The sequence below is a fragment of the Pezoporus occidentalis genome, unplaced genomic scaffold, assembly GCF_034315485.1.
Source record: "Pezoporus occidentalis ecotype Australia unplaced genomic scaffold, CSIRO_AGI_Poc_V1 ctg29, whole genome shotgun sequence".
Taxonomy (NCBI): domain Eukaryota; kingdom Metazoa; phylum Chordata; class Aves; order Psittaciformes; family Psittacidae; genus Pezoporus; species Pezoporus occidentalis.
This window is the reverse complement of record NW_026914829.1, coordinates 3,042,144-3,063,791: the sequence shown is the minus strand read 5'-3', so window position 1 is coordinate 3,063,791 and position 21,648 is coordinate 3,042,144. Positions and strand designations below refer to the sequence as shown.

Here is a 21,648-nt window from a genome sequence, read left to right as displayed (position 1 = left end):
GCCTGATCAGGAGGAATTAGTAGATGGTGCCTTCTTTAGATAACTGGAAAAAGCTTCAGGTTCCCAGGCCCAGGTTCTCATGTGGGTCCTGGACCACCCCGACACTTGCTGGAAGGACAACACAGCAGGGCATAAGCAATCCAGGAGTTTTCTGTAGTGCATTGGTGACTTCTTAACACAGGTGATCAAGGAGGTGAGTTGATGCTCAAAACCTGATTGAATATGGTCCCAGGTGACCTGTTCTAAGTGACTTACGCTGTGAGCAGGGAGTTTGGATGGACTAGATGATCTCCAGAGGTATTTTCAAATCTCAACTGTTCTATGATTCTGTAGGAGGAATATCAAGGATTTTGCCTGTCTTTAGTTTTGATGTTTTTAAAGGTGCCAATAGAATTGTCATGTTTTTCACTGTTTACTCACCCTCAGATGTTCAATTGCATTTTATTTTTAACATTGATAGTGTCGTGATGTTTTTGCACATCTTCCTGTAAATCCTTGAAGAAATTCCACTATATGATTTGAACAAGCATGTACTTTCAGTTAATATCAGAGAGAACTATGCCACTGTGTGGAACTGAAGTAAACTGTAAGCACACAGTACAAGTAGTTTTACTGAAAGTTTAGGATTTTTTTTTGTCAGTATGACAAATGCTGTGTACAATAGTTTCTGACCCCTGCAGCTTTACAACTACAGTGTCTTAAGACTACTTACCTTTTGTAAAAAGCTTTTGTGAGCATAGCAATTAGTACTAGTGGGCAAAACAAGCTTGAATTACTAAAATAAATAATGGTTTGTAGAGAAGCAGCCTTATATTAACGTTCCTTTAAACACAGAACGCTGTGTTGAAGGCTCCAAATAAGTTTATTATTTATTAGTTTTTCTGCTAGCTTCCAGATTCTGTGTTGTGTTGCTTAAGACTTGAAGAAAATAGCACACCTTTTGACATCAAATTTGAAAGACCACCGTCTGATGGGAGCAGAGGGAGAACTTGGTGTCCCCTGCAAAGTCTGACTTCCCTGTAAATGCCCCTGAGATTGTTCAGAAGGTTGTGAAGCCTGCTTGGTTTCAAGTATTTTCTAATGGCAGATTTTTTATAGTAACAGCTGAGTTCTACTGATTTTGACCTCAGTTGGAAGAAAGTAATTAGGTGGTTATGTTTCAATACTTCTAAGTTATCAAGGGGGTGTATTGTTGTAGTGAATTGGTAGCATCCCCATCTCTCTGTGTGCTATACACAGGTGAGACAAGGTTTGAGTGCAGAGATTATATATCTGTAGCTCTAAAATAAATTTTATGATTCTACATAGTTATTTTTCTAATGATATCAGTTGGTCTAAAAACAGATGTTACCTCCTGCCAACAATCTTGTATACTGGAAAAATGCATTCTAACAATTCATTAGTGAGATTAAATGTGTTTTTGGGTGGGTTTTCTTTGTGTTTTTTTTTGTTTGTTTGTTTCTCCAAATGGTAAATGCATTTAGCTGCAATGAATCCATATTTTGTTGTGGCAGATGTTTTCTGTTCTCTCTCAAAGGCAGAGCTAGTCCCTCCCAGCACCCTTAGTGGTTATGGCATCAAGTGCTCTTTAACCTTAGTTACCTCTGCTTAATCCATGTAAAAGAGAAAGTAAATCCCGGCCTGCCAGGAAACCTATTCAATGCATCACTCGGTAGAGCATTGTTTTGATTCAGTGCTGCAGTGTATTGTTTTTTGTGAGTGGATAGTTGCTTCTTTGTTTTTTAAAATGTAGGTAATAACCAAGACTAGGACCCGCAACTGGCCTATCATTGACTGTCGATCAGAAAATGGCAGGCGCTTTGAAAACAGAGGCCATAAAAGTAGCAGGTAGATATTGAATGCCAGCTTTGGAGAAGCATTGGTTGTCATTTTTGCTTTGTCTCCTGTAGACCCTTCCCTAGTCCTTCTGCCTGGCTGATCCTTCATATTGGGCTTTAAAGCAGATAGCAGTTGCAATATCTGGTTCTGTTTAGGGTACCTGCCCCTGTGATCTTTCATTAATACTTTCTCGTGTGAAATCTAGTAATTAGTTGGGTTCAAACTTAAACAGGAGGGTTTTAGGTTAGATCTTAGGAAGAAATTCTTCACTGTAAGGGTGCTGAGGCACTGGCACAGGTTGCCTAGAGAAGCTGTGGCGGCCCCATCCCTGGCAGTGTTCAAGGCCAGGGTGGATGGGGCTTTGAACACCATGGTCTGGTGGAAGGTGTCCCTGACCATGGCAGGGGTTTGAAACTGAATGAGCTTTAAGGTCCCTTCCAACCCAACCCATTCTATGATTTTATTAATGATATGTATGAATTCCTGCTTGAATATCTGCCCCTATGGTGTCAGCCATTAATATTTATGATGACAAAGCTGGTGCTAGGATGCTGTAAGACCAAAGTACAGCTTCAACATGTTCTACAAACATTGTTTTGAGCATGCGAAACAATCTTTCACCATGCCAAAAATCTGTAGTGGTTCTGGTTTTGCCGTGAAACATATTAGGATGAAATATGACAGAATTGGATATGTCAGCTGTGTGGAGCCGTTCACTGGCTTGTGACCTGGCAAGTGGACAAAGGTCTGCAGACTGTGGTCCATCACCAGCTGCTTCTCCATCTTCCTGTGGCTTGAGAGAAATCCATCAGCTGCTTCTAGTAGCACATTGATACAGAGTCATCAACTGCAGGAGGACTCTGCTGCACTGTGAATTAGTCCGTGCCCTCAGCTACCATTTCAGTATCTCAGTACCTTATTTGAAAATTAAAGTATATTTGGCCCAAAGAATGAAGTGGGACCCGTATTTGTGAAGCCCTCACTAGGTGTCCCTGCTCACAGTTGAATGCAGGTGAAGTAACTGGAAGGCTGTTGATAGCAGGCTTTGTGGGAGATGCCAGGCTGATAACGCCCATACTGGACTTCACTGGAGTCTGCTGGGAGCTCATTACACACTTCATTAGACTGGAGTAGGATCCACCTTCCTCAGCGTCACATTGTGCAACTACTTAGGATGGGCTTCTAGGGGAATGTGTCTGCTTTATGGAGTCTTGCTGGTTTTCCTCAGAGCTCCCACTAGTGCTAGTAGCAGGAGTGGATTTTAAGACAGCAATATACAGGACTGCACACTAGAAAGAGTTTTTTGCTTACAGGTTGGGCCTTTTGACTGGGGTGCCTTCAGGGTTGAATGGAGGATGCGTTAACTGTAAGCATGGCCATGGTTCTTGTCAGCTCCAGGCTGGTATGTCCACTGGCTGACTTTGGAGTAGAAGCAATGTCTGAAATCCCACCAGTTGGTTAGTGTAGGTCATCAAGTCTCCTTATCCTCTTGTAAAACTTAGCACTGAGTGTGCCCTGTGAGTGGTCCTTCAAAGAGCTGACTATTTGTGACTTCTACAAATTCAGAGCTGCTTCTGCCTTATGCAATTTAATCCCTGTTCTCCTTGAAGTCTCCAGGCCGCCAAGCAGCGTGTTTGCCTAAAGAAAGGTTGGTCTTCCCCTGCTCTCTTGCTGAAGCCATGCAATGGTGCAGGCACAAAAAATAACTTCTGAGCGCCAAAAGCAAGTGGTTGGGGACCTTGTTGGGGAGCTGGAAAGCATTGTGTCAGCCATGCTGCAAGGTCGTTCCACAGATTGGATGCCTTATCTTGTTCACTGCTTTGCTTACCACAATCAAATCGCAGCTTCTGCTTGGTTTGCCTGAAGAAAGGCCTTTATTTCTGAGGTCTTTCTGAGGCAGTATAAAAAGGGTGGGGGAAGGATTGATGGCAATTTCCCTTATCCAGTGACTGAAGGAGGGCATGTAGCTGGTGAATGGAAGGGAACAAGTAAATTAAAGGCTTCCCCGCTGATTTTTGTTCATAGCATAGGAGAAGAAAATGGAGCCTGAAGTAAGATTTGAAGCAGGGATGCAATTAGGAGTTAAACTGTTTAAATTACCATGTGTCACTTTTTAATTCTAAAGCACTGATATCCTTTAGTTGGCAAGTTACAGGTTTGGAAAATGGTTGAAGTGAATAGAGATGGTGCTTAAGAAACAGGACCTATATACTCTGTCTTGGTAGTTTACTTAATTCCTGTTTGAATATAATACTGTAATTTCCAGAAGAAACCTCAAAAGCTGAGGCAGCATGCATATGTTTGAAAAATCTGTATTGATGTCTAAGGGAAACTTGACATAAGAGCAAGTACTCACAGATTTTTAAGCTTGTCAGCAACAGCTTCAGTGCCTGCACCACAAAAACCCCAAATATATATACATATATATATATATATATATAAAAATATCTCTGTCCTGTGTGAATATAACCCTGGAACTGGAGTTAATTTGCAGTTTTCTTCCATCTCTCCCTCTTGTTCTAATTTCTGCTGCTCACGCTGGCCCATCTTGAAAACTAGGCAGTGGATTTCATAAAGGTTCTAATTTTAATTCTCTGTGCTGCTAGTATTAGCCTTTTTATGGAAACATTTTGCTTAACACAGCAAGCATTTGGGTATACTACCTGTGCCAAATAGGTTTGGAGTGTGACATGTCTCTAGCACTGGAAAGGCTCTAGCAGTGAGAGGTGTTTCCTCCCCTTAAACAGCCTTAGCCACAAGTAGGTATTGGTGCCGTCCTGTGTTTTTTATGTCAATTGCCTATTGTTTTAATCGATCTCCTTTTTTTCTTTTTTTTTTTTTTTTTCTCCATCAGGGAATATGTTGAAACATTCAGGCAAGATTCTCAGGCGTGAATGTTTATTTTGTTGCAGGAGTGACCCATTGAAAGCAAGCCAGAGAAGAGTTGTTTTGGCCCCTTTTGCAGGAGAAAATACTGAGTTTTTTTAATCCTACCAGTTTGGCTTAATTCTGTTAACTTTTATTTTTAGAACTGAGTGCCAGTTGTAGTGGTATTCTTTAAGTGATGAGAATGAGGCCAGTGGGATCGCACTGTCTGTTTATATTCTCCAGTGAGTCACGCACTTATCTCTCAGTATTTTTCTTCCATTGGCTGACATCAACCCAATTTTGTCACAATGAAGTTTTTTGTCTAAATATGTGGCTGGGTGGAGAAGAGAGTCTTGGTTAGCTTTCCAGTGCGACAAGGCCTCTATTCAATATACGAGTTCTTAGAAAATCCATAGAAGAGAAACCTCTGTAAATTCTTTGATAGGAGGAAAAGGTTCAATTGAAGGTTGGAAATTGCCGCTAAATAGAACATTGTAGGCTGCTTTAGTGCTGATGCTCATGGAATTATTTGTCTCATTGAAGTAGTATTAATTAGGCCGGCTAAAGTAAGCAGCATTAAAAGTGTTGCCAAGATGCTTGTAGAGATGTCGGGTCTGCAGTCAAAACCTGCTATTACAGCATGCTGGGTGGATGTGGTGCTCTGGCCACAACCCCATTGCACTTTGATTCCTCTTAGAGCTTTTGAAATACAGGCTAAACTGTGTCTGATACATCGAATTAGGAACATGCTTCTGGTTGGGGTATATTTAAGAAATTACAGATATTTATATATATACATATATATATAAAAATTTGTTGAACTCTGTTCATTAAGCTCTTAGTTCCCTTTCTTCTCTGTGGTCTTTTTGACAGGTAAAACAAGTACGGCACAAAAAGGAGGTGCTTGCCTCTCCAGTAATGCTTTAGAGCACTAACAGTGTGTGTTGGATAGTGGAAAAATAGTTACTGAAATGGGAGTAGGATATGTTAAACATGCAAGAGTGATTGAGTTACGTAGTTTAAAGGGAAAAAAGTTCAAAGAAATGCCATTCATGTAACTGCAGTTTCTGATTTTATCTAGGAAATGGTGTAATTCATTAAAAATCATTATGCAAACTAGAAATAGAGCTCCCAGTTAATTTTCTTGTAAGTAGTCAGTTAGAGAAACATTTTTTTTTAAAAAACATTGTCTAATTTTGTTTGTTGCACACATGTGCTCTGCACATTTAATAAATGTCCATCTCTTGATAGTTTTTTGATGTTCCTTCTGCCTTTTAACTATGTTACTTCTGTCTTTTCTCACTTGTTGTAGAGCATCTCAGGCAAGGACAACTGTTGCTTATGAGAAGATTTGTAGTAGAAAGTCAATATTTATAACTGTCATAGTTTAGCAGGTACACACTGGCTGAGGAACACTTTTTGGCAAGTATTTATTTTGGATAGTGTTAGGAAAGATTGGGATCTCTGTTTTCAGAAAAGTGTCTTTAAGTGCTTTTCTAAGCTTCTGATGGATTCTTGGTTTAGTCATATTAATAAATATTTATTAAAAGGAATGCATTTGTTTTAGAAGATAAAAAATGTTAATGATAGCAAAATGCAGTTTTAGATCTTGTGAGGGAAAAGAAGGATAAAAAAACTCTCCATTTGTGGCCATTTTAATTGTAATATGTGTTTTTAGGGAGTTAGAAATGTGGAATTGTAAAGGTTTTTTAATCTGCTCTTACAATTTAAACTCTGTTATCAAAGGCCTTTAATACTCGGGGGAGAGTCCCATTCTGACTCAAAAAATGCCTTGAAATGTTCGCATTCAGATCTGGTGCATCTTCTGACTGCTGAGTGCGTATAAATTTTTTTTAAAGCTGTATCCTTTTAATTTCCTAAAAGGAACCTATGTTTTTGAGGGAAAACACATTAATTTCAGTTGTTTTATTTTTCTGTGACAAGGAACCACAATATATATTGAAAGATTGATGCTGAGGTTGCAAAGCCTCACTTAAAACCTGATTTGTGATCTTAGGTATAAGACGTCAAACTAAGATTGAAAAGTTATGTCATAATATAGATTCATAAGACTGTGCTTTTACCCTGTGTTCTAATAAGGTGCCTGTCATACTGCCCCTTTTTGTGTCAATGTAAGATAGAATTGAGTGACAGTCAGAGCACATGCTCCAGCACCTAAATAAAATAATAATAATTAAAAAAGGTGCTAATTTCCAGTAAAGGATTGCAGGTGATTACATGTAAGCAGATATCCCGAATTGCTAGCATCTACCATTTACCAGTAAGGGCAAAACCCGTGAGAACGCAGGCACGCACACGTGCTGCAGGTGGGTAAGATGCAGAGGTTCTGAAGTTTTGCTGGGCAAAAATGCACTCTTGAAGCACAAAACTTGCTTGAAATTTTAAGAGTCTGGTCAGTTATGGCCAAGATGACGTGTATATAAAGTTATTTAATATCGCACAGATCCCCAGCACTTGCACTCACTCTTATTCAGAGGCCTGCCTGGAAGAGAGGAAAGCTAGGGTAAGAGCTGTCCACCTTTCCTGGGGATGTCTACATCTCAATGCCCATTTTGACTTTTGATCACCAGCTGCTCCCAGCATCTGGGCTTGGCCTGACATGGCCTGTTTCCTTTGAAGATTGTTGTGTCTTGGGGGTTGCCAGATGCTCTGAGCCCCTGTCTGCATCGCCTTTCCATGTCTTCACCATAAAGATAGGGCTGAGTTGGGTTCCTTTTCTAGCTGGGAAGACCTCAAATTGTGCATATCCCATCCAACTTTCATTAGTCTTCTGAAACTGGGCCGCAGAGTGCAGGGTGTAGGAAGCTAGAAAGAAAGTCTTCTTGGGGGAGGCTGGCTCTGTAACCCAGTTGTTTATGGCACTTGCCGATGAAGAAGACCTTGGCAGCCCCTTTCTGGATCGTCCTTTGGAAGTGCCCCTCTGTATTAACTTCCTAATGAGCCCCAGTGTGTAATTAGGATGCTTTTAATTACCCTGCTGGGTAACCTCGCCCCATTAATGATTTTGAAGCGGGCATCCTGGATTTCAGTAGTGTGTCTGCTGTGATTGTTGATAGTGAGCTTTACAGTTTATTTATTTATTTATTTATAATAGATTTTCGTTTTAGGTAAAACACAGATTGTAGTCTGTCTGCATGTAAAAGTTAACATGTTTGTTCTGATGCGGGTCTGAAAGAGGTCTGCGTAGGTGATTTTCAGCCATAACTTTATCTCAGATTTTGAAACCAGCTTCCAATTATTGCTTATCATGTATCACACTTATATGTGAGTTAGGTGAGTATTTTCTGACATGGATATTTTTTCTTTCTTTCTTTCAGCCTTTCTTCCAACTTGTGAAGTTACGGAAACTTGGACTTAGTGATAACGAAATCCAGCGGCTCCCTCCAGAAATAGCAAATTTCATGCAGCTGGTGGAACTTGATTTGTCTCGAAATGGTAAGCTCCAGTGTTAATTTGTTTGATTCTGTTTTGTCCTATGGCATAGTCTGTAAAACTGGGTTAGTAGGGTTTTCTGAGGTTGCTATCTATGTCCTGCAGATGCTTTTTTGTGTAATACATGGATTTGCCTGCAGTTCTAGATGGGGAGGAAGGAAAGAGCAGAGGAGTGCTGCTGGTGGAAATGCAGCATTAAAATGATGCTTGACTGTAGTTCTGCCTTTCTGAGAGCCTGCTTTATTTTCGTATTAAAAGAATGCTTTACATCCTATTTTTATGTGTACCTGTCACACTGCTGATTTCTTTCTCCAAGTTCTCTGAAATGCTGCCTATGGGTTAGAAGTCCAGTTCTTTATCTCTGCTCTCCTCTTTACCTGTGATTAGCAAGAGGCAGAACGCTGGTATTCCTACTTATACTTCTGGAAGAAGAATCACTCTGTCACCTATAGAGAAACTCGGAAGAACTGAGAAACTGTCTTTAAAATGCGATGCTGGAAACCTCATAGGTTTATCGTTCAGGTGTAATGTTTGCTGCTTATATGGTCCTTAGCTGTGATGGGGTGAAATTTCATGTATTTATTTATTTTCTCTTTCTTTTTCCTGGTCTGGTGAACTTACCAGCCCTGCCAGAAGCTCAGGGGCTGGTGGGTCACCTTTAAGCCACCTTATGACCTGATGATCTAGAAACAGTGAATCCATGTTATCAAATTAGAGCAACTGTCAGCTATACTTGCCTCCTTATATGCAGTGGATATGCACAAAATGCTCTCTGAGGTGTGATGGATGGAGTGGGAGAGAGCATTTTGTGTAACCTTGTCAATAAATGAGGGATGTAACTGAATATTGTAATAGAAATAGTGTAGTGGGGAGCCTTTTTTTCTTTATGGTTTAATTTCACATTGACCCTTTAGCACCGAAGAATATCCACGGGCCACTACACCTTCCTGTAACTACATGAAAATTTGTATCTTTCCTTTATTTGTTTGGTGCTTTTAATGCCATCTCCATCTGATAATATAATTGTTGAAGCATAATTAGTCTCCAGGCACTTGCTGAAAATTTGTGATCCACATAATTCCATGCACATTTTCAAAATTCTCTTGTAAGATAAGAAAACTGGGAAAAAATATCTGAGAGACAGAAGAAACACGTTAGTTAAAACGTTTATAAATACTGCGTCAGTTCATGCTCATGTATTTTGGCTGCTGAGTTTGGCTGAGTTGGGTGCTGTCTGTGACAGGCCTTATACAAAAGGAAACACTGTTTGCTTGGTAATTCTCTTTGCAAATGAATAACTAGCTGTAAAAGAGCTGGTGGATCAGAGCCATGTGAACTCTCTCGTCAGACTGACTTGGAAGTTGGCTTGAGAGCTCAACTGTAACGAGAACAGATGGTACTGAACACTTATGGCTGGATAGGTGCGTGTGTCATTAGAAGTTACTGCACAGGGAAGTGTTTTCTCAAGTGACAGGTTAGACTAATGCAGGTGGCCAGGAGCAGTTGCTTTCCTGTATCCAAGGTTCAGTGTTAATCACCCATTTTATTGCATTACTTTCTCTTCTGTGGTTCATTGCAGAAGGTGACTGATACTGCTTCCCTCTGCTAAATCATCTCACAGTTATTGTATGGCTCGACTCTCAAGTGAAAAACGAACCATGCAAGGTGATGAAGGAGGGCCATGGTGGAGGATGACTGATGTTGCTTTCTGCTGTTTGGTCATGTTGTGGTTGTCTCACAGCTCTTCAAATTAAAAAGCAAAACACACACCATCTGGGATGCTGCAGGGGGAATTCTCACATAAGGTTTTGGAGACTTGCTGTATTTTCATTTCTTGCTTTGTATTTTGAGTCCACCTTCTCTAATATGTCAGATTCTGGACCTGCCAAAGGTTTCTTCTTTTTAGTGGTTTGCACTCCAACGGTTTTTGTTGTTCTGACTACCACAGTACTTAGCAAAAAAAAAATAAAAAATAGGAACCCTTTGTATTCCTTTCAGGCAGAGAAAAACAGCTCAGCTTTTCAAAATGCAGTATGCTGCATGAATAGGAAAGTGTGATGGTGACATCTGAACTTGGGAAATAAGAGATCATTGTTCTGTGTCTTTGTTGTTTTAGCTGTCTGCTTCGGTGCACTAATTGCTTTCAGTTCTGGCCATTCTGTTCCTCAAGAGCTTAAAAACTCAGATATAAATTCATTTAATGTTCTGTATACAGGAGTAGCCTTTTATGTTTTAACCTTCCATCACAGGAGGAGAAGGAAAGTGAAACAAAGTACTTCCATTTCCCTTATAATAAAATGGTACCATGTCTTCTTTTCTCATGCTTTATAATCCTTTGGTCAGTGTCTGATCTTTGATGCTCCATGAGGTGGTGAGTATGTCATATGGCAGGACATGGGTGCACTTTGAAGCTGCAGTGACCAGCTGTGTTCTGTGCAATGTTCCCTCCTGACTCTTCAGAGGTGGTCTGGAATGCCTTGAAATGTGGTTTTCTGTGCTGCATAAGTAGCCCTGGTTTGTAGGCACTCAGAAGAGGTGAACAGGGAAACTTATGTGTGGCTTTCTTAAATTCCCAACTGTTTTAAAATGCCTGAGATATGCTGATATATGTTAAAAATATGCTCCATGATTAACCCTTTAAACAGTTCTTGGTTCATGAATGATTCTAGAACTACAAAAATCCTTCTCAGTAAGACTTAAAAATCGTCAGCAGATGTAAACTGGATGCTTCTATGATCTCAAGTGTACATGAGGGAAGTCTGGGGTGAGTAAGATGCGAGCCTTAGTGGTGCAGAGGGAGAAGGATCTGGGGAAGTCTAGGAGCCATATGATCTTATTTTTTTCCTGGATTATTTGCATATTGATGCTATTTCTTATTCTTCTTCAAGGCCATGTGTTCATGTAAATTTCCTAGGAAGCATCCCCGCTGTGCTTTTCTGGTCTGGCTGAGGCTGTTACTTGAACACAGGTTGAATGGATAAATCAAGGATGGGAATATCAGAGGGCAGAGAAGCTCTGCTATGAAAACAGTATAGTGATGGTGAACACTTCGACGGTATTTGGCAATGTGGTTTATCTCTGCCCCTTGGTCTTAGGTTGTTAAAAAGTTGATGTGCTAGTTCTGAGGCTGAAGAAAACAGACTCGTAGGATTGCAGCAGTGAATGCCTGAGCTTTTGAGTTGCTGAAAAGCACGTCTGAGACTCCAAGTATTCCCTGTAATATCTTCTGAGATAGATGCTCAATGGCTGTATGTCTGAAACTACTGTTCCCTCAGACTCCCCAAGCTTGGGTAAATCTTTTCCTGGATTCTCACATCACTGAGTTCTGCAAAGACACTGGGTTGCTGAAACATCCTTGCTTGGTGTCCTTGAAGTTTGGGTAGGGCTCCTGTGCTTTGCATTGAGTTTCAGCACAAGTGTGCTCTGTGTGATAGAGATTCTGCTTCAGGCACAATCAGAAGCGCCTGTGTGTTACTTGTTTTCCCACAGCACTTGGGCGGTCTCTGGGGTAAGTCTCAAAAGACCCTGTGATTCAGGAAAGAAGTGCAGTCTCCAAAGGAAGTAAGACCTGCTCAAACATCTGCAGTTTTCCCCTTGCACTGGCTTCCCTCTCTCCCAGAGTGTGTGCAGCTTGTTTGAGATCCCTGGGAATTTCAGCAGGCTGCTATCCATGCTGCTCATCCTGCAGAGGTTTCCTCCACTGACTCCCTCACCCCTTTTCTTCTGCAGAACCCCTGGAGGCTGAATTCTTAGAGTTTAGGGCCCTGCCATCCCAGATTCATTAAAATGTTAATGGCTTTTCTTGTTCTGTAGCTTCTTCCAGACAGGAGGGGTAATACATAAAGTTTCTGTAGTTAATTTAATGCGTGCTGATATTTTGGATTATATATGTATGCTGTGTTCTTGCAGATGTGATGCATTCCTTTTTAGTAACCCTCTTCTGCAAGAGGGGTTTTTGTTTGCCTTTAACAAGCATTAAATCCTCCATGTTCTACTGATATGTTTTTGTCACAACATTGCATGCTTCTTAACATACCCTGAAGGTGTCAATTGTAGTGTTTTTATTAGAAAGAAGTTGCTACCCCACACATGCTTTCCCTTAACCAGTGTTGTGTGGAAGTCTGGATATTTTGTTTTTAAATGTCCTATAGTTTTCCAGCCTTTGACAGATTGTGAGCAGCTTGTTTTTGTTCAGCTTTTTTAGGAGGAGAAGAAGAAAATTACTCTGAGCTTTCACACTGGAGAGTGGCTGCTGGGTGTTAGGCACTAGGATGGCTTTCCTACCTTTCCCAGCTGAAGGAGTGCCATTTGAGCTGTCCAACTGTCCAGCCCCTTCTCAGATGAAGACTAACCTCCTTGGTTATGTAGGAGATGAGCCTCTTGCGCTCCTGGTCTGCCTGCATGTTGCTGTCTCTCTGAAAAAAGGCTGGCAGGCTTCTCTGCTGCTACCCTTGCTGCTACTCTTCTTGCTTCCATTGGACATGCCTACTGAGGACTTGGTCATGCAAGCCCATGGCATCATAAAATCACAGAATGGTTTGGGTTGGAAGGGACCTTAAAGATCATCTAGCTCCATCCCCCCTGCCATGGGCAGGGACACTTTCCACTAGAGCAGGTTGCTCAAAGCCCCGGCCAACCTGTCCTTGAACACTGCCAGGGATGGGGCAGACACAGCTTCTCTGGGCAACCTGTGCCAGTGTCTCACCACCCTCACAGTGAAGAATTTTTTCCTACTGTCTAATCTGAATCTGCCTTTCAGTTTAAAGCCATTCCCCCTTGTCCTGTCACTACATGCCCTTGTAAAAAGTCCCTCTCCAGCATTGTTGTAGGCATAGTTGCTGTGTGTTGGCTAATTTGCACTGTCTGTAGGGGCTCTCTAGCTGGCAGCAGGTAAGGGGATTCAAATCAGCTCTTCCTCCGTGGAAGTGCTCTGCATCCTTGAGGTTTGCCCTTGTATCCAAGTCCTGAGTCTCAAAGCAGTGGAGAAGATGTACGTGTGTGTGTAATGGGAGAATTAAAGGGATTTTGATAATCTTCATAGATGGATTATGCTGGCTCTGTTGCTGACTCTGCACTCAGCAGAGCTGAGATCTGTCACTTTGTGGACTAAGGAGTGATAGGTTTGCTGTGGCATCTACTGAGGAAATCTGTATGTGGGCAGATCTTAAGCCGTGTTTGACTCTGCATGATGCTTGATACCAAAATCTCAACATGGTTCTTTATTTTGATATCAAATAAGAATTATCCTGTTTAATGTGTACATTTTCATACCTACTGTAGAGATGGATTATGGCTACATGATATAGCAGTTGCTATTCATTTCTGTAGGTTCTGGTTAAGCTAAGTTTATGACTGTATCATCAGGATATTATTATTCCAAAATCCTCTCTCAACACAGTTGCCATGTTATGGCAAAAGCTATTGCTGTATGTTGTTATTTATGTGAAAATAATTACAGGTTTTACAAAAGATAAAATATGCCACTTCAGGATTACCCTGGCAGTAGAGATGTTTCCTCAGTATCATCTCAGTAGTCACAACATTGTGTTGTAAAGAGAGGGGTGCTGCTATGCAAGGCTGAAGGTTTCAGCAATGTCCAAGATTTTGGAGGTCAGACTTTGGCAGCTGGAGGCCGGTGTCCCAAATGCTCTGTGAACCTTATTTTTACTTTTTCATTGCTTCCAAAACTGATTATTGTTGCAGATTTAGAAACCTTTATTTTGTTTTGTCTTCAGTTATCAGGATACTTACAGAAATCAACAGCAAAGGTATTTAACTGTTCTACTTTCACTTGCAGGTGGCTTGATATTAATGCTTTTTATTTGAAGTATTTATTCTTTTTAGCTGGTTTGCAACCTGATTTAAAGCCTCTTTTAGAGATCTTAGTCATTTTCAGGACACCACATTCATTGTACATTGTGTGATAGGTATGTTTTATTCAACAAGTCATTTAAAACTTCCTTAGAAGACTGGGTGAGCACAGGGCAGCTGACCTGCAGAGCATCAGTCCATGGCACTGAAGAGTGGTGTGTAAACTTTGCTTTGCTCTCTGGGGCTTGAGCATATTTGTGTGTATCAGTGCATGCACACCAGTGCTTTCCCTTTTATTCAACTATCTGCTCTCAAAGATGTACCTGCCATCCGTACTGTAGGATTACCTCCCTTTTGCCCATGAAGTGGGTATGAGCTCCCCTTTTCTCTCCCCCACCCAAAGCAGGATAATCAGTGTTTTCAAACTAGAAATCCTGGCAGAGGAAAGGCTTGATCACTTGTTTCAGTTCAGCTGGGCTGGTGACCCAGCTATTTTACAGTGAGGACATAAGCTAATCAGGCAGAAGCACTCTTAACTCTTCTGATCCTGTCCTGCAGTCCCACAGAGGCTCTGCTGCTTTTCGCCCTGTGCTCTCACCTGTCCACCTCTGTGTTTTTTTTTTTGTAACATGTGCAACTTCTGGATGCTGCTTGTTTGCCTTCTGAACTGATCTGTGTCCAGGTGAGCGCTTACGGACAAGCAAGAATTGCCGTCCTGCTTCTGCGCAGACACGTTTTACCTGGCAACCTGTGAATGCACTCGCTGCAGCCTTGGTTGTGTATACCTCAAGGCCATGGGACATCCCACCAAAGAGCACTTACTGCAGATGATCCTCAGCTTTGGCTGGTGACGTTTTGGGATTTTTTGGTTGTTTTTTTTTTTTTTTTTTTTTTTTGTTTTTGTTTTTGTTTTTTTTTTTTTTTTAAAATACATTATAATCTTCACGTCTTACACATAAAGTTTAGGGATTGATGTACAAAGCAGAGTACTGGGGAAGAAAGACACATGCACTGTAAATTGCTTTTAGATTCTGGAGCACTGCAGAATCCCACAGATGTGTAGGAATTCTTGCTTGCTTTGAAAAAGTGATACAAAATTTGGAATTTGTGAATCTGTGTCACTAAAATGAGTTTGATGTTGGTAAATTGGAAGAGGAGGTGCAACAGGAGAAATAAGGTGAGAGAGAAAAGACTGGATCTAGTCACTGAGCCCTTGCTCAGCAGGGAGGGGAAGGAAGAAGCAGCAAATGTTGACCATGGTTCGGAAAGAGAAGATAAGTGGAATATCATGATGGAATAATCTAATCAGAGAAGTTGAGAAGATGCTATTTTTAAATGGATTACAGAAAAGTGGATTTTTTTCCATCATGGTACATTCTGCCAGAGAATTGACTGTTTTTTTCTGAGGAATTTGCTAATACACTTGTGTGCACATGTAGTAACAATGTCTGGCATCATCCAAGTTCAGCAGAAGGTTATGGATTTTGGAGGGATTTTTTTGTTTGCTTGGTTGTTCGGGTTTTGCTTGTTTTTTTTTTTTTGGGGGGGGGGTGATTTTTGTGGGTTTTTCTGGTGTTTTTTTCCTTTTTTTTTGAATCAGCAGGACAAGTTGGAGACAGAAACCTTTGGCCTGTTGAAGTATCAGCTAAAGTGTTAAGCGTCAGACAGCCCATATGGGAGTGACATAAGATAAATATTTCATGTTCTGAATAATGTAGATTAGAGATCATAAAATGGCAGTCTGCAAACAGGCATTGTTAGTTCTTGTATCCACAGAGTTGCTTGGGTTTTCGAGTCTTTTTTTGTGTCGAGAAGGTTAAATGCTATGCCTATGAAGTTGCTAAAGAATTAATCCAATGAATCTGTAACTTTGCTGTTAAAGCACTTTGTCATCCACGGCTTTATAGGTAGGATATTAGTTTTAACCTTTTTTTACCTTACTTATCAGACTAAAAGTATTAAATTCCTGCTAGCCTTGAGGTCCAAGATAGAAATCCTCATGAAAATGTCTCCTGGCCTTGTTTAACTCTCAATTAGCATCTATCAGTAAGAAGGTGGAAGACCTAAATGCCTTGCTGAACCTGGGCTCTTTCACTTAATTCCCCTGGAACTATTGTTTCCCTGTGATCTGATCTTTGATCTTACCCCTCCCTTCTTCTTCCTCGTTTCGAATTTACAGCTCCTGGTCCTCTGTTACTGCTTCTTCCTGCATCTGAGGACAGGCTATTGATTTACTACATGCTATCTGTTCAAAAACCAGCTTGTTTTTATGTCCCCACACAGTTTTCTTCCAAGTAACATGGCTTGTGTCTGTGTATCCGTGAAATGCAGTTTTGTGAGGGTTTTTTTCCCTGCTCCTCTTTTTGCTTGGAAAGGGAAGCAGTGAGGAGAAAGAATGAGATGCATTCCTTGCCTGAGTTTCTTGTTAATTATACAACAAGGGATTTAATTGAGAAAACCCTACCTGAACCTGTTTGAGAATTTTCCTTAAAGCTTTAAAGACAAGTCTTAAAGGAGCTGTATCTCTTGTATTTTGTATATCCTCAGCATTGGAGCATGAAGGGGAAAATGTTACAACCTGCACAAGAGCTACTTAACCTCAATAGACTTTGCAAGAACCTTGTGACTCCTGTCACATCGTGCCCCAGAAATTGTAGTACTTTCTCTACCTTTTAGAGGTTGATAACTTCAGGCTTCAGGGCTGGTAGCAAAACCTTCTGAATTTAGGATGGAAGAAGCTTGTCAGGTCATTGTGTGTGTATGTCATTATCTTAATGTGGAAATGGAGGGAGAGGATGAGTGACCTTCTCCATCTCTCGCCCCTGCAGAGATAGAACCTCTGGGAGCTGTACTTGGCTGCTTTGGGGAAGGTAGAGATGCAGTGCTGTCTCTGAAAGACAACAGCCTGCTCATTTGGGCTTTCCAGCTGGCGAGCCCTTTGCAAAGACAAACAAGTATTTGCAGCACAAATTCATTCTTGTAAGGTGTTTGACTAAGTGGGCAGTTTCCTTCCTCTCAGGTGTGGAAGGTGGAGAGGATGGTTGGAGAGCTTTCTCAAGGGCAGGACCCCTCTGAGAAGGTGGGAGGCACAGAGGAACCTCTGTGGAAGAAGAGAACTTTAGGCTTCTAAATTACTCAAGCATTGCAGGGCTTCATGCTTCAATGTGTGTGTGATACACTGATGCAGATATTGTGTATTATACAAGTGAAGAATAGGCAGGGGGGAAAAAAATCTGTGTATTGAATTGGATGAGATCTGGTTTGCTGCTTGTTATCTCTCTCCTGAGGGATAATGCTGCATGGATTCACAGTCTTTGGGTCTGGAATGGGCTTCTTGGGTATACTTTCAGCGTAATCAACTGCTTAATACATTTATGAATTACGAATCACTCAGTAGTTAAGGTGTTTTGATTATGTTGTGTGTACCTGGTGGTGGGCTTTCCACCATCTAGATCAGGGCTATTCACTCGATTTTTCACTGGGTGTATGCAGTGTGCCAGCTCTGGCTTTCCTAAAGCACAGTGCTCCATGTTGCCTTCACAGCTGGAATATATGACAGCATCCAGTAGTTGCAACCTGAAAGACTCTTCAACACTGTAAACTCTCCCTCAGCGAAGTTCTTGTAAAAATACTTTTCACTTTGAGCTAGAGTCCACTGTCTGAGTAGCTCTGGACTGGTCACCCTGTCATAGCCTAGGACTTTCTGGGCCATTGCTTTTGTCTTGATATTGATTAGATGTTAGAAATTGCATTCACTATTGCAGAATTCATAAAGGATGCTGGCCCTGTAGCCTCTGGTTAGACAAAAAAATACTATCAGTTCTTGAAATTTTATATAAAACGCTGCAAAAATATGCCATATGAAAGGTTTTATCACCTTAAAAATAAGATTTTTCTTTTCCCCTTGCCCTCCAAGCTAGCAGAAGGAGGAAAGCGGAGGAATGGGGATTGAGAGATGTTGCTAGTGTAAAAATCTTTTTTGTGTGTTTTTTTTTTAATCATTAAAGGCACCAAACCCAAAAATTATTTGAAGTAATTTTCTTATTCAGATAGCACAAAATTCCCTAGTGTCGAACTTACCTTTTAAGTCACTTGCACAGGGCTTGTTACATCATTAGCAGATTCTTGTGTAAACTAGAACAATAAACATCTGAGAGGTATTCTGAATGGGGGGAGGAAGGAAATATGCCCTCTTATATACATGACCGCCAAGCTTTATTTTCATCCACTTCTGCTGGCATGACTTCTTTTTTGCTGTCAGCGTATTTGTATTGTCACACGTCACAGGGCTTATGCTTAGTTTATGGCTTTATTATTAGCAATGCTGCACAATCTGCATGCCAGAACATCTGGGGCATCGTGTAAATGTAGAGCATTTTTCAGTGTGTAGCATTAGAAGAATTCTAGATATTGAAGTTGAATTTGAGAATTTGAGCTGGGTATCCAGCGGTGGCAAGAAAAGCATTTAACCTTACTGCTGCTGATATTGGCAGGGATGCATGCGTTAATGTAATGAAACCGAGTAGGTAACGGTAATGGTGAAAGCTGTTTAATCCATCAAGAGACAGAAGGATTTATTTATATATTTTAATATCTTCTGTTGCATTTCAGTTGATTATGTCACTGCTTCTATTATGAATCATCACCTCTGCTGTAATTATCACTTCATTTTTGTTGTCATGTGCTAAAATGCTCCTTGCTTTTTCTCTTCTGAGCTCATTTGTACAGCACAATGTTACAGTAGTCTTCACATGTAGTGATAAAGTATCTGGTTGTAACTTGGTTGTGTTTTGCCTCAGAAATCTTTTTAAGGTGCCTTGCAATTACAACAAGTTACATTTCAACGTTGTTGAACTTGATAAACATGTAGTGATCCTCAGTTCAGACAGTGGTGCTGAATTTTTGTCTGTTCTTTGTCCAGTTAGGTGCAAGAGAAAAAACAAATGGTGAAAGTATACATGTAGAACACCCCTAGAAATGAATTTTTCCTTCTTTTCCCTGTGTCTGTTACCATTTCTTCTTGAAGATTTTTGCTCATATAGTGACTTCATAGTTGGAATATCTATGCTGGGGAAGCATGATTCATTTTCAAAACAGATTTAGTAATTTGCAAATGCATCCAAACTATGAGCATAGTATACTGCCTTATTTTACATAGTATCTTGTATTGGAGTAATTTTTACTTAGCTCAGATACTTGCTGATTTTACAGATAATACCCAGGACTTGTAAAAGAGAAAGCTTACCAAATACTTCTGCTGAGAAGGTCTATTTCTATTTTCTTGTTTTCATAGTCCATCATTCAGAGGTAGAAATGATTTGCAATATGGCAATGAAACTACACACAGTTAGAGGAAATCAGTAACATGGTAGTTTCAGAAATGTTGTCATAGAGGATTTAAATTTATCTTCTGCTTTATATGTTGCATTTTTATGTGTATAAACTGTGTAGAACAGTTAGTTCTACTTGAGCTTTGATTTTTGTAAGACTGTTTTTATCCGGAATAAAAATGATTCACACAAGAAAGTGTGTATTTGTATATGAGAGGGTTGTGTATCTACATATATGTGTGTCTATAAAAGTTGTGGACACTGTCTTGGTTTAAAAGAAACAAGTTATTTGGAGTCCTCAGAAGCTTTGAAGTAGTCATGTCCCTTTCAGGACTTTTCCAGCTAGTTATCCATGGAAAGGTGGTATGAAGACTAAATGGTGGATGATACATTCTTCACTAGCGGAACTCAGTATCAGAATTGTTGCTGTAATGCAAGGTAGAAGTAACAACATCTATTTGAGTGCATTTATGACCTCTGTTATCAATAATCCTATATTACAAATTTAGTCTTCTACAGGTGGTGCTTAATTGTGGAATGGGTAAAACCATTGGTTCTACTGTCTGTAAATGCAGTTTTGATATTGTTTTGATTTTATGTGTATTTCTTTGTAGGGAGAGGGAAGGTTCCCATTTCTGTGTATTGTTTGAATTTCTTGGAACATGCTTTCAAAAGTGAATGTTTTTTAAAAAAAAGAAAATGCCATCTGTTTTGCAAGAAGGAGCAATGCCTCTGCAATGATTATCAGTGCTTTTACTCTCTGGAGTGTTAGTGAAAGGCAAATGCTTTGAAGTACTTTGAGCGTTACAAGAATTTATCACTTTAAGGTCATCATTTAATCATGCAATCTTAATGAAACTTCTGTTTTCCATTTCAGTTACTTGTCCCTACCATGTGAAAGGAATAAAATGTGAGGTTTTGACTCCTGAAGTGGGGTCAGGAGAGATGCTTGTGAATGTGATGCTTTGAAACAGGCTGTTTGTTCAAGTACCTCCCATTTAAATTTGGGAGCTCTGTGGTGGTTTCATGACTACGTCTGAGGTTCTTTGTAGAGGATCTGCTGGGTGACTGCGCACTGGTGCTTGTTGTGCTGGACTTAGGCTTGAGATGAGACCCATGAAGAGTCTGAAGAGGCTTGGGTGCTCTCTGGCCTGATGTCCCCTGCACAGGGTCTGGAATTGTGGTACCCACACCTCTCTGGCCCTTGCTCCAGGCTGCAGTCCCACTGGGTGGTCTGGTACCTCTGAGGCAGGCTGCTGCAGGGGAGTGAGCTCAAGCCTGATTTGGGGACTTGGTGTGACCTGTCCCTTCTGACCTCAAAGGTCCCACCTAATGATCCATTTTTGATTTATCTCATTGCTGTTGCGTTTCTGGCAAAGATGTTTCCCCTCAAAAAAACCTGCTTCCCCTCACATACCAAAGCTGTTACGGAGGAGTGGGTGGGTAAGAACATATAAAACATCATTGATGGGAGTTAGTCTTTAAAGTCACCTATTCCATTTTACGGGAAAACTACTGTTGTTAATGGGCCTTGAAAATTTCTCGTTCACCAAGCGTACTGAGGGAACTATTTGTACCGCTCCAGGCAAACCTCACCCTAGGTGGCTTTGGCGTTGTGGGAGCTCAGCTTGGTTGTTTGATGTGTTGCAGTGTGGGTATTTGCTTCTTACTCATTATTTTGATATTTAGTAACAGTGAATGTATTTTCTGAATACGCAGTGTGTTTCTGGGGTTAGTGATTAGACCACTCCAGAGCTAGTCGTAATCATTAGGAACTGTTTCTCCACCTGCTCTACCTGTTTTCAAAGCTGTGGCTAGTGTACTGGGAGCACTGCGGTTCTTGAAGCAAGAGTGATTTGCTTCCATTCCAAGAAGAAACACCTCTTGGATGGGGTGAAACCCATCTGGGTGGTGCCCATCTCCCTCCTTTCCTCCAGCCCTTCCCACTGATGTGGTGAAGAGAAGGTTTCCAGGAGAGGCTCCTCTACTGCCCTTTCATTGGTTGTTCACAGCTAGTGACCTGGTGTTCTTGTTGGCCCTGGGTTCAGTTCTGATCTGGGAATCATTCAAAATAGATGCATTTGCTCAGCTTACCTGGCAAGAGGTGAACATGATGAGCAGGTACTTTCCTCCCTCGTCGCACAGCTTTTGGGGAGAAGAGCTGAATGAATTACATAAACAGTCAATTCTGAGTTACTCAGCTAGGTAGGAAGAGACCCAATTGCCAAGTCTTTTTTCAGTGTATTTAGATCACCGATAGCTGCTGAAGTCAGTGGTGCCACTTGCATGAGGAAAATCTGTGAAGGCGTTTCCCAAAGTATTCTTTGTGATGACAGCAGTAGGAAGA

General features: G+C 40.9%; 1 protein-coding gene across 1 annotated transcript in view; it reads left to right on the top strand.

Annotated features, from left to right (window-relative positions):
* Positions 1-21,648, top strand: part of LRRC1 (leucine rich repeat containing 1) — a 71,204-nt gene that overhangs the window by 6,527 nt on the left and 43,029 nt on the right. The window contains exon 2 of the mRNA XM_062626164.1: positions 8,046-8,163. Within this exon, the coding sequence (XP_062482148.1) occupies positions 8,046-8,163 (118 nt within the window). The remainder of the gene's footprint in view (positions 1-8,045; positions 8,164-21,648) is intronic.